This window comes from Barbus barbus (assembly GCF_936440315.1).
Source record: "Barbus barbus genome assembly, chromosome: 12".
Taxonomy (NCBI): domain Eukaryota; kingdom Metazoa; phylum Chordata; class Actinopteri; order Cypriniformes; family Cyprinidae; genus Barbus; species Barbus barbus.
This window is the reverse complement of record NC_136740.1, coordinates 18873897-18887190: the sequence shown is the minus strand read 5'-3', so window position 1 is coordinate 18887190 and position 13294 is coordinate 18873897. Positions and strand designations below refer to the sequence as shown.

General features: G+C 37.1%; 1 protein-coding gene across 1 annotated transcript in view; it reads right to left on the bottom strand.

Moving 5' to 3' along the window:
• Positions 1 to 5034: 5034 nt before the first annotated feature.
• LOC306878102 (ubiquitin carboxyl-terminal hydrolase MINDY-3-like) overlaps positions 5035 to 13294 on the bottom strand; it is a 50689-nt gene continuing 42429 nt past the window's right edge. Inside the window, exons 14-15 of the mRNA XM_079430225.1 lie at positions 10418 to 10489; positions 5035 to 6627 (exon numbers count right to left, since the gene is read on the bottom strand). Of these exons, the coding sequence (XP_079286351.1) occupies positions 6478 to 6627; positions 10418 to 10489 (222 nt within the window). The 3' untranslated portion in view covers positions 5035 to 6477. The remainder of the gene's footprint in view (positions 6628 to 10417; positions 10490 to 13294) is intronic.

Below are 13294 nucleotides of genomic sequence, written 5' to 3'. Positions count from 1 at the left end.
TGACTGTAAAAATGACAGAAAGAACAATTTCCTGGCCAAATAATACACGAGCTTTAACAGAAGAATGAATGTAAATTCTTTTATAAAACTTATAACATTGAAATGTGTGTTTTTCAACCCTCAGAAATGTCCCCAATCACTTCCATTTTATGTGCCTCACCATAACCTCTGTTTTTAGCAATTTTTATAGTTAATATTATGAACAAAATGAGGAACAAATCAAAATAACGGTTTGCAGTAATCAGTATTATGAAATTCCATTGAACTCAGCTTCTTTTAAAACCAGAATATTTCTTTAATTCAGCCTGTGTGATAACTCTTGCTGTGAAAATGAACCTTTTCCTGAAAGTTAGTTTGTAAGTCGACAGTATTTAATTTGCACCACACATCTTGCTTTGAAGTTTGATTAAAAGCTTTATCTTGGTCCCATCTGACTACAAACTCCTTTCTTTCTGGTTTACTATCATGCATTATTGGCAAACTCCAGATGTGCTTCATTTGGTTCTTGAGTAACAGCTTCTTTGGTTCTATCCTCTCATACAGGCCAGTGTTCTATGGAGCACTTTATAAACCGGTGCACTCTCAGCTACTAAAGCCCTTCAAAACAACCATTCTCTTCTTTTTTTAACCCCCGAGGATCATATTAGCGAGTTTGAGGGACAATCTTTTCTACAATCATCTGAGTAGTTGAATATAGCCTCCTCTTCCTGATAATTGAGCTTAAATCACATATCTCACATACTGTTTTCAGAATTGATGTATTTGTTTTACTCTGGCTTCTTTGCTAACATTCACATCATTTTCACAGCCAACCTTTAGCTTATTATTCAAACTGAATAACCATCAGCAAGAAGACAATTGCCTGAGATTCAATAAAAAAGGATCACAGAGAACTTAAAAAATGGTTAAGGGTCCAAATAGTTTCTATTCTACGGATGTCGCTTTCTATTTTTATTCCAGTGATGTTTGTAATAAACCATCCCAAAATACTCCTTCCTCTGTTCATTTCTAAAGTTTTTTTGAACTTTTGCTCTGCCAAGAACTGATAAACTCTGGCTATGACATAAAATCCTCCATGTTTTCATACTCCAGACAGACATTAATATTAACATCATCTGAGAATAGAAGCACCTGTCACACAGCAGATTGTTTATAATAAGTCATTATAATATATATACACTTGAGTCCCGGATTGGCTGGAGTGATATATGATCACGGTGAGCCATAACAGAATCTTTTACACTGTGCACTTTGCAATGTTTAGAGGGAGATGACCACAGCGTCATCAACATTTACAGAATTTTAGCTAAGATTGTTTATGATGATGCAACAAACGTCTGATTACTCCCAGCTGACCCAGTCCCAAATAATACTGTTAAAAGTTTCTATTAAATTCTACACAGACATAAAAGACCTCAATAGGCACGCTCTGCATATAAATGCCCTGTATCCTGTATCCTGCATCTTGTTTTGAATTTATTTTCTCTGCCATTGAATATTGCTCGTTTGATGTGGCGCCAAGTCATTTCGCTAGAAGCTTAATGAAAAATTTGGTTCCACTAAATGTCACTTTTATTTCTTTCTGTAATAATGTGGAATTTGGGCAAGTCACTTGGCCCATGAAAGATGTGTTCCATATGTCACATACACCCTTAGTGGGAACGTTTTTAATTATCTGTTGGTCTGACCTTTACAGAGGAAACCAGAGCAGCTTGATCTGTGACCTTGAGGATCATACGGCCACAACGATCACATCTTGAGACATCACATTCATTGGATGGCAAGGTCTTAAGCCCAACTTTGATTTAGACTTCAGTAACAAGTCAAAACAAATATTGATAATAACCATTAGACACAAAATTGAACTGCTAAGTCAAAGAAAAAACAAAAGCCTGAAAATAAAGCATTTCAATTTGCCAGCTGCCTGGAGTATTAATATCTCCCTTTCAACGGCTTAGGACGGGGTGGCTCAAAAGACTGAAAGTAAACCAAACATCTGACAACCGTTGTAGCCAAGAAACGCAAAAATCACTAAGGAACAATATAAAGGAGTGATTCTCAACCTTTCTGACTTGAGGGCCCCACACGGTTCAACAAAATATTCAAAGGGCTCTTATATAAACTATATTTATTCCGGCATTTTCTGTTGTAATTATGACAAATGTGCTAGTTTTCAAATTAACCACATTTATTTTTGTGATTTCAGACTAGAAGTGTCAATTGTATATTCTATAATAAAAAAGTAGCTGATAATATATACATAAATAATTGGATTTTTTTAGGTATTTCAATTATTATAATTAGATTATTTTTACATAAATTAACTTAAATCATTAAGTCATCTTATGGCGCCCTGGTTGAGAACCACTGATATAGAGGATGATGAAATGCTTTCAATCACTTAATGCAAGTCATTGAAGAGCTAGAGTGTTGGAAAATGTGGGGAAAAAAAGTTATCCATACTCAAATAAATGATTATATGCATGAATATATATAAAGAAAAGAAAATACGGGTATGGTACTATGTTAGACCATACAACTATACTTTTAATGAAATTTGCAAAACTGCATGTAAAAATATTTTTTTTTACACAAGCACACATATTTTCATAAATATTCATATTCAAGTAAATACATTTATTCAAATATGGATCAAAAATTTAAATGTAAACAGAAGGATTCATAAATAAATATTTATGCAAAATAAAAAACAAAATAAAAAAAACAAAATCATTAATATTTTATTATAACAAAAAATAGCAACACAAATTCCATTAAAAGAATAGAATCCACAGTCTAAACTATTATTTGCCTATTTTACTTACCTAATCTGTTATGTAGTACCAGCAAAGTAACAATTTTCCTGTACTGGACAATTACTGTCAGGAAGTGGTGAGGTCAAGTCACGTACAAAAAAAACAAAAAATAAAACACACACACACACACACACAAGGGATGTGCATCTCCATAACGAGGCCGATAAGATACGCATCTCGATGCATAGCCAACGATACGATACATTGAAGATACATATGAAGCAGCTAGCGATGCGATACGATTCACCCCCATTACGATGCTGTGTGATTCGACAAAATACGATTCGCTGCAATGGAAAAAATATGATCACTTTTATTTCTTTGGTTCAGACAGACGGCAAATCATAAATTAATTTATGTGTCTTCTGACTTCTAACGCCTCGAGGCCTGTTTCATAAAACAAGTTTACCAAATAGGCCAGGCTAATTTTAGTTAGTCTGACTCACTGTCAAATGATTTGGTTCCATAAAGCAAAGATACTTTAATCTTAACAAAGATCAACCTCAGTCACTGTGGCTACTTATGCTGGAAAGCTAACCTGGTTCAGGGCAGGCAAACCGTCAGGCTAAGCTGAGCTCACTGACCAATAGGAAAGCAATGATATTACCACTGACTCCCTCACATACTATCATAGCCATGCAGTCTTTCTCTCTGGTTTTATAACAGCTGTATCTTTTATAGTTAGAACAGATAGCATTAGAACATTACAATCTAACATTGCTCTTTAAAGCATTAATCACTAAACTAAGTTAAAATAACAATTAAAACAACATTTTAACTGCTATAAGAAACACATCAACTCATCTGAGCTTAGTAATTAGGACTGTATTAGCTTACATTTTATTTACCCATTACAATAGTCCCTTTACAGTTACTGCTATCATAAAATGCATATTTGACTCAGAATTATTGCGCTCCTATTTTAACGCGCATGCGTGCAGCAGCGCTGTCAACTCGCGTAAGCCTACTCCTGACAGCCAAATGGATATATTTGTGAACTTACACTGCGTTTATAACCGCTTTAGCCCTGATTTATTTGTTAGGTTGTTATCATTGAATTAGAACAATTGAAAATGGGGGAAAATCTCATTATGAAATAAATGTTTTTCTCAAATACACGTTGGACACAATTATTGGCACCCCTAGAAATTCTTGCGAGTAAAATATCTCTGAAGTATATTCCCATTCATATTCACAATTTTGAGCACTCCAGGGTGATTATGAACATGAAATTATCCAGCCATGGCTTCCTGTTTCACAGAAATATAAATAGGAGGGAAAACAAAGTCCAAATTAACTTAATCATCCATCACAATGAAAAAAAAATGTGCAGATGTGCAGCAAAAGATAATTGAGCTTCACAAATTAGTGAAGTGGCTTTAAGAAAAGAGCTAGAGCAGTGAAAATTCCCATTTCCACCATCAGGGCAATAATTAAGAATTTCCAATCAACAGAAAATGTTACGAAACTGCCTGGAAGAGGACGTGTGTCTATATTGTCCTAAAGCATGCCGAGGAGGAGAGTTTGAGTGGCTAAAGACTCTCCAAGGACCACAGCTGGAGAATTGCAGAAAATAGTTGAGTCTCGGGGTCAACACAGGGATAAAAAGTACCCCATGTGTATAATGAAATATACTGCTGTATTTTTGATGTTGTGGGCCTATATTTCTGCTGGAGGTCCTGGACATCTTGTTTAGACACATGGCATCATGGACTATATCAAATACCAACAGAAAAAAAACAATAAGTGACTGACTCTGTTAGAAATCTTATAATGGGCCATGTTTGGATATTCCAACCGTACAATAATCCAAACACAAACCTCAAAAACAACACAAAAATGGGTCACTGAGCACAAAACCAAGCTTCTGCTATGGCCATTCCAGTCCTCTGACCTGAACCCTATAGAAAATGAGTGAGGTGAACTGAAGAGAAGCACCACCAACATGGAGCTGGGAATCTAAAGGGTCTGGAGTGATTCTGGATGAAGGAAGTGTCTCTGATCTCTTGTCAGGTGTTCTCTAACCTCATCAGGCATTATAGGAGAAAATTTAGAGCTGTTAAACTGGCAAATGGAGGTTTCAAAAAGTATTGAATAAAAGGGTGCCGTTAATTGTGGCCAATGTGTATTAGAGAAAAACATTTATTTCATAATGATATTTCCCTCCATTTTAATTTTTTATTATCCAATGAAAGGTTCGATTTTTGTTAATATTTTTAATAAAAGATCAAAAGGATTAATGCAGATACATTTTCAGCCTTCTTTGATCATATTTACCAAGGGTGTCAATATTTTTGGCCATGACTAATATAATAATAATAATAATAATAATAATAATTCATTACATTTATATAGCGCTTTTCTGCTTTTCTAAGCACTCAAAGCGCTCTACATTGTGAGGGGTGGTGTCTTCTCGTCCACCAGTGTGCAGCATCCACCTGGATGATGCGACGGCAGCCATAGTGTGCCAGAACACCCACCACACACCAGCTTACTGGTGGAGAGGAGACAGAGTGATGAAGCCAATCAATGTAATATATATATATATTAATTTTTTTGGTACCATAACACTATTGCCATCCCATCTGCAGGTGTAGCCTAAAATTCCTTCCTAATGCTGTCGCTCTGTCAAGAACTGCTAAAGCTTCCCCTACTGACAGCATAAGAAACATGAAAGACATTCTGATTGACAAGTTAGTTTTTCAGTGATTTCAAAAAATAAAAATGCTAGAACTTTTTTTTCAGTTATATTTCAGTCAGGACCATTTCATCTTACACAAGACAAACACACTACAGTCCAGACGTGAAGAACAAAAGTGTTTATTTTAGTGAACCATTAAGATCAGAATAAATAAAGAGTGAGCGTTTGTCAGTGTTATTCTTCTCTCTCATGCAGAGAATCCCTCCTGTCATTCCAGATTCCCTCCTGGAGGGTTGTTACTTCAAAATTTAAATACTAAAATTGCCCTATTCTCCAACTGTCGTTTGGTGCCCAGCATGGGGGGGTTGTAGTGTATTCTTTTGTAAACCTGTCTAAACAGACTTCCTCTCAGGGCCGAGTGCTGCAGAACATAGTGGCTCCTCAGCTGACCACTGACAAACACAAATACTTTATGTCCAACCAGAGCCTTTGGTCAAATGATCCCTTAAATATTTACAACTACTAACAATCAAGTTTAAAAAAAAAAAACAAAACAAAAATGGATATATATTAACAATTCCATAAATTACTCATAAGATCATCACAGTTGGTGTGCTAATTCAAAGATTTATCATTTCAGACCAGTAAACAAAATCATGTAGAAATTTAACAAAAATAAAATATGAACACCTGCAAAGCAAATACAAATAAAATAAAAAATTGGTATTCACAAGAAATGGCAACAGAAAGTAACAATTTAGAAGACCCCCCGCCCCTTTTGGTCCAACTGGGCTTTAAACACAAAATTAGCCCAAATAATCAAGCCAGTTGAGATGTGTAAAAAGCAAACAAAAGGCTTTTTGTGAGTGCCAGGCAAAGAGCATTGTCTCTCGTTTGAACTTCAGGCCTCGTGTTGGCCTTCTAAATGTAGTGCAGAGAGAGCGAGGCGTTCTAGGAGCGTTCCTGAAGTCAGCGGGCTTTGTAGCCTGAGGTTGGTGGGTAAAAGGTGAGAGATGAGGGTTAATTGAGGGAGGGTGACCTTTCTGTGGTCCACAGGAGCTCGATGTAGGACCATTTGGTCTGTAGACAGCGCTTGACTGGGGTGTCGTCTGTACGTACCATGGGATCCTCAAAACCCATGACCAAAGCAGTGCCCTCAACGTAACTCACCTGGCAGAGAGAAACACAACGGGTGAACATGCAACATATGTGTACGTACAATCACTTCCTTTTCCTCTAAATAAAACCATGGCCCTTGTTTCTGGGAATGCCAGTGTGTCTCTCTAAGTATGTGTCTCATTACAGACCTGGCCTCTTGCTATGACATCATCAGACATGAGACAGTCGATGGCTTCCATATGGAGGGCGTCATATTGCCAGGAAGGAATCTGCCCTTGACAAAGTGTCATGATAAACATGCACCCTCATTTCTTTGTTGCTGTTGTACATTGTGTTATACAAGTAAAACCTGAAAATACATTCATTTATATACATGTGTTTAACAGGTTTTGTTGGTGCCAATATTGAATGTGATTGGAGACCAATTGGCCAATCAACTTCCTTTAGGCATTGCCTAATTCAACCCAGTCTTGAGGAAAAGCCATAAAGCTCCATGGCGCTCCCTCTGGTGGCAGCCACAAACATCTCTACACCAACATCACCAGCTCATTATGCAGTGAGGCTCAGACATGCTAACAGCGCAAATCACTCTGTCCAAACCATTGGGAAGCAGATCACACACTTGCAAGTCTCCACTTGTAATTTTTCTTCTAAGTAGCCAACTAACCTCTGCTCAACCTTGTGTTTCAGCAAAAAAGTTGCTTTTGTCATCAACCATGAAGTGTTCATTGGCTTTCCCAGAGTTGAGAACCATCCATGAAAACAAACATGCGTTGATGCTCTCTTTGACAACGGAAAGATGTCAGATTGATTTAAGACTGCAAGCCTTTGGCAGCCAATAGGCAGGTGAAGAAAAGGATGTTGAGATGATCTCTTGAACTGTAAGCTTTCCAATCTGAACTTTCATGATCTGCAAACCACCTCGGCTCAGCTGGCTGTACTACTACAATTACTTCCATATTTCTCAAACTGCCTATTTTACCAAACCCCATCAATCCCCATTTTACAGCTGTGCATTAGCCCTTGGCAGTAGAATGCAATGGAAGGAAGCACGACATCCTCCAGCTGACTAGACTGTGAACCATTATCAGCCATTTCAAGTCAAAATAAAGCTCTACATCTTGTTAGAACTAGAAGGCAAACATTCATCAGTCAACTCTGGTTGCGTGAACCAGTGGGTTCTCCGTTTTAGTCAGAACATATCTTTTATAAAACTTGTCAACACTATGCATGTTTATTTGAAATAATCCAAATATTTTCACTGGTCAGCCAGATATCATGTTCTGAAGGTTTTTGGCCTGTTTGGCTGAAGATAACAGTCTGCTGTTGGTTAGCTGGGCTTGCGTTCAGCTTGAAGTCTACGTTTAAAATAAACATTACTTTATATTCAGACCAAAACAAATGCATGTGTGCTCATAATCAGTCAGAGAATGTCGGTCTGACTGTACGCACGGACTCATTAAAGGCAGTGATTGAACAAGTACCACATCAAGAACTGACTGATCCAATATAAAGCTGATATAGAGCTATGTAACATCACACTATTTAAATTAAAGAGTAAATAACATGCATAACTTCGGCAATTAAATTACATTTACACAATATTTACTAAAATATGTTAAAGTTCACTGTCATTGTACTGAATTGTTAATTACTTTTAATGAACTTTTAGTGAATTACTATTACTTTTTATTTTTTTTACTTTTAAGGGTGAGTAAATTACAGAAATTAATTTTTGGGTGAACCTTTCCTTTAAGAGTACTACACCCCTAAATGTAGCTGAAATCAATCAAATTAACTGAAATATTTAACAAGAAACGAGCAATATTGTTCAAATCCTGTGAAAACCTGCATATTTAGACTAGCAAACACCTTATATGTACTGAATTACAGCCAGCAGTAACAAATTTAAAACACACCTATTATGCCATTTTTAAGGCTAATAATATTGTTTTGGGAGCCTCCTACAATAGGTTTACATGCATTCAAGGTAAAAAATCCTTTTGTTTTCTCAAAATGTGCATTTAATATCACCTCATTTTCCAGCGATTCTCAAACGATTTGTTCGAAGCAGTTCTAAGATTCAGTCTCTCTAAACCCCTACTTTCCGTGAGCCTATTCTGCTCTGATTGGTCAGATGGTCCAGTCTATTGTGATTGGTCTACCGCGTACAGCGCGTCGGAAACGATAGGCCCATTGCCATAGTTCTGTATTTTGAACGCTCAATGGAAATAAGCATCTATTTATCATACTTGCAGGTTGTGATCGGGTGTGCCTCACATGTCCTTAAAAGTGAAGCTGTGGGCTCTTTGATCCCCCCTGGTGGGTGGCTGCAGTACGGGTCATAAACCCCGCCCTCTCCATGTAAATGAATGGGACTTGAGTCAAAATAAAAACATTTACACTTCCAATACAATTTTCCGAAATATGGTTTTGGTCATTTGAGGTAGTTCACGCTGATATATGTTCAATGGTTCGTTTTTGTGATAAGTTTGATTTTAGCTAGTAATTTGATGCTATAAAAACGGGGCCAGGGCGAAAAAAAGTGGTCCAGAATGCACAAGTGACATGAAGCAGGAGTGCTGGAGGAAGACGGAATGAGAGCAGATCCCTTCGGATGATTATATGACTTGAACAGAAAGGCAGTCTGGGCTTTGGCTTCCAAGTGCCAGTATGGTCTGTGTTAGAGCCAGAGGAGCTCTTTACATTTTGCAAGGTGTATGGTTCCTGAGAAAGGGCCCCTGTGAATATACGAGTGGCACAGAGGAAACCTCAACAACAAAGCCTGCACACTTTACTGCTGCTGCTAATGCGTTTGCCAGAGTAATGAAGAGTAACCTGTGTCTCCTCAGGGGCCTGATGTGGCAGCTCCTACCCATTATCCCTAAGCTTCTATCTCCTTCTCACACACATGCACTTCCGTTAAGAAGTATAGGGTCACACACACACTGTGATCAATGAACATACAAGGCAGTCAGGGGTGCTTTCTATAGTGCTTAAGGATGGCATGTGTAAATGTCATTAGCACTCTTTATGGGGATGTGTATGGAATATGGGTAATGGTTCACAATGGTCAGAAAAATCACTTAACTACCAGTGGCAATGTGGAGAACATTAATAAAAATATTAAACTCAAATATTCAGTTACGTCATCTTGCTCTTTAAAGAACATATAAAAGTTCAATCAGGTTTAATATTTTATTATTATTGGATACAAATTAATATTGGAGACAAGTGAGAACCAACAGAGATCCTTCTTAATATTTCCTTTTGTGTTCCACAGAAAGAAAGAAAATCTCTTTTTGGTTTGGAACGACATAATGGTGAGTAAATGATGACAACTTAATTACTCCTGTTGCTATAATTGCCAAAACTCAAATATATTAAAATGAGACCATAAAATAAAACTGAACGATGACTAACAAAACCACAGAAGAAGCTAAACTGAAATTTAAAGTAAAATTGAAAATAATATTACACTAAAATGCATTTGACCATGTGTCTTTTAAATGATGCAAATCATCTTGCCCAGTTTGAGACTGTATAAACAAAATAAAGAGAGAACCGAGAGCCTGAGACATTAGTCCAGTGAAACGGTTTCAGATTTTTGTGGCTTCAATATACTCTGCCCAGTCTCAAAAGCTGTCGACACTCACAGGAATGGAAGGCTTGTCTTAGCGATCATAGTGGTGTGGGCCGTAGGACGGGGTGGCTCGCAGACTCCACATCCAAGGGATCAGACAGGATAAGACTGACCCACCAGGGCTTTCATGCCAGCAGGGCCAATATGTGCTATTAAAGTGTGCTTGGGCATTACAAAATGAGCATGAGTGTGCCTTACCTTCTCATTGTGGTTGGACTGCTTCAGGCCATTATAGTGATACACAGGAAATGAGTCTGGGATCACAGAATCCTGGAAAAGCGAGACGACACGTGTCAGTGCGGACATGTACATCATTGGGTCTGTGGAACATCAGTTAACAGCTCTGTGTCCTTATTCACTGTGACATATACTGCCTATATCTGACTCCATCCATAGAATGCCAGAAAAACATTTCCGTGAGTTAAGACAACTTAACCAAAACATCCAATTCCAGCTCAAACACATCAAAACACACTCCATAAACTTGGACAAGAGAGCCTAAAACAACGGTTCAGTGAATGGTTTTATATGTAATGACATGCTCAAGACTGACAGCACACTGGAATACATTGCTTTAAGTCTAAATCAATCACATTCACCCCCCTATGCAGCTGCTGAAAAGACCTGATTGCAAACCAGTGCCAGAACTTTGTAGACCAACTCAAACCAGCAGCAAAACCCAAGCACAGAGTCTTGACAGGAGCCAAATACCTCTGTCTAGCCCCCATACCGCATGCCTGTCTCGCTGGCAAAACTACAACAGCGGACCGTGTGTGCATGTCTTTGAGTGGGCCTGAAATAGGGTTAGAGTATTTGATTTGATGGTAAACTGAGGCCTTTTTGCATGTATCCCTAAAGCCCTAATCTATTTAACACAGAGCAGTGGAGCTGCAAGTCCATGCCAACTATAACCGTCAGCTTCTCCCTCCACCTCTCTCTCTCTCTGAGGGGCTACATGTTCATAGATTTAATCTGGGGCTGATTGTAGGTTTATTTGAACTTAATGAAAAAAACAGTAAGAAAAAGCAAACAATGTTGAGCAAGAGCAAGAATCAAGTGAGAGCAAAAAAAGACAGCAGGATAGCCATGATAGGAGAGGTAGCTATTTTAGTGAGCTGCCTAACTGTCTTCATAGGCAGCATGCTAACCAATGTAACTCATAAGGGACTGATTTTAAACTCTCTACATAGGCATCCCCTCTGTGCATCACACAAATACTCAACTCACAGCTGATATAGATATTCAGTAGTTTGATGTTAGCATGTTTACTAATGGAATGATACTCTAATAAGGTCTAAAAAATAAAAATATATAGCACATACAGAAATTGGGTAGGTATACACTGGGGCTGTGAATCAATGCAAAAAACAAACAAACTGAACTCTAACATTAAAACTTGTAATTAAACATTTAATTCCCAAACTAATATAGAAACAATATAAAAGAAAATACATCTTAAATAACATTTGCTTAACATGATTTTACGAAGTACTATGAAGGCCAAGCTCATTGTTATCCAATAAGACACCTCTATTAATTTATTTTAAGCCTCTATAAACTTCTAAATTGACTATTTTCAATCTTTGAGGGAAAAAGAGTACATATAGACAACTGATTTCAAAAACATTATTTTAAAAGGGTCATCAGATGCAAAATTCACTTTTCAAGTTGTTTGAACATAAATGCGTGTTGGAAGTGTGTGTACACATCCAGTGGCACCTGCAGGTGTACGGCTGTACGCACTGCATATAAGAGCGCCCAGACTGACTTGAGATTTGCCTTGCAAACATTTCAGCAGTTAGTAGCTATGTGTGTCCTGTATTTCTGTCGACTGAATTACATGGCGACATGACAATTATTATGAATTTATCAGTCTTTTGCACGCCAAAGTCAATTTCTGCATATAACTAAAATCCTGCTATACACATATGCACCTTCACCATTTTACAAATGGGAATACAATGAATTCATGACAATGTTTTACATTCCAGCTACCCGTAAAATTTATAGTGAAAAGTTCTTTAAAAGCATCTGGAATGCAATAGAGTATTTTTTTAAAAGCTGTTTTTAAAGTGTTTGCTGCATGGATAAAAAAAAAATAGGCTATAGACCTAATAAATAATTCACAGACAAAATAGCGTTGCAGCTAATCCTTTAAATTTTAAGGTATTCAGAACAGAGATATATCATATAAGCAGCTATACAATTATAGGACAACGTTTTACATAGCCTATGCCATTATAATTTGTTTTATTTTTTAATTGTATAGAATTATAAAATAAAATGCAAATTATAATCGGGCCTGTTTTAGGCTTTTGTTTATTTTTATATTTTAGAGATCCATCAATTATATTATATTATATTGATAAAGAAAAATATTACTCGCCATCTCCTCATTGGACGTGCATGCCTTTAGAGAGAAATGCATCTTTACTGATTACGTAATGAAAGAGTTTCTATTTTCGATTTGGAGTTATTTCGTTTTATAGTAGTAATTTAAAGCTTTCTATAGATAAATATTTTTTTATCATGTCTGTAAGGCTATTCGCTGAGTTTCAGTTCATCATTGTGAAGCGCTCCTAGACCGAGACGGCAGAAAGCGCATCCTCTGTTTTCCTATTTATTTTATAAAAGCACAACGTTTTGTTGATATTGTGAGTGCACACAAATAAAAGTAAACTCTTTACAGTTCCGAATGATGCATTACTCTTACATTTATGAACAAAAATGATGGCGTAGGCTATTTTGAGTTGTTTCCACTGTTAGAAAAAAATGCAAGTGATGGCACTAGCGCCTCCATGTCCTGCAAAGCGTGCTTCAGCTGCCTTCCACTCTCCACACAAACGATTGGATATATGTGTTACAGCGCGCATTAAGGTTAAACATTTAAACTAACATTGTGATATGCTTGAACTGTTTTACATGTATAGATTTTATTTTAGGCAAGTTGTGATGATTTGAGAAGGCTAAATTGATCAAACATAGGATACGATCAACTCACTGTCTGCCGCTGGCCGCTTGATCGTTACTTAAAAAAAAACAAACAAACAACAACAAAAAACATTTACTTACATT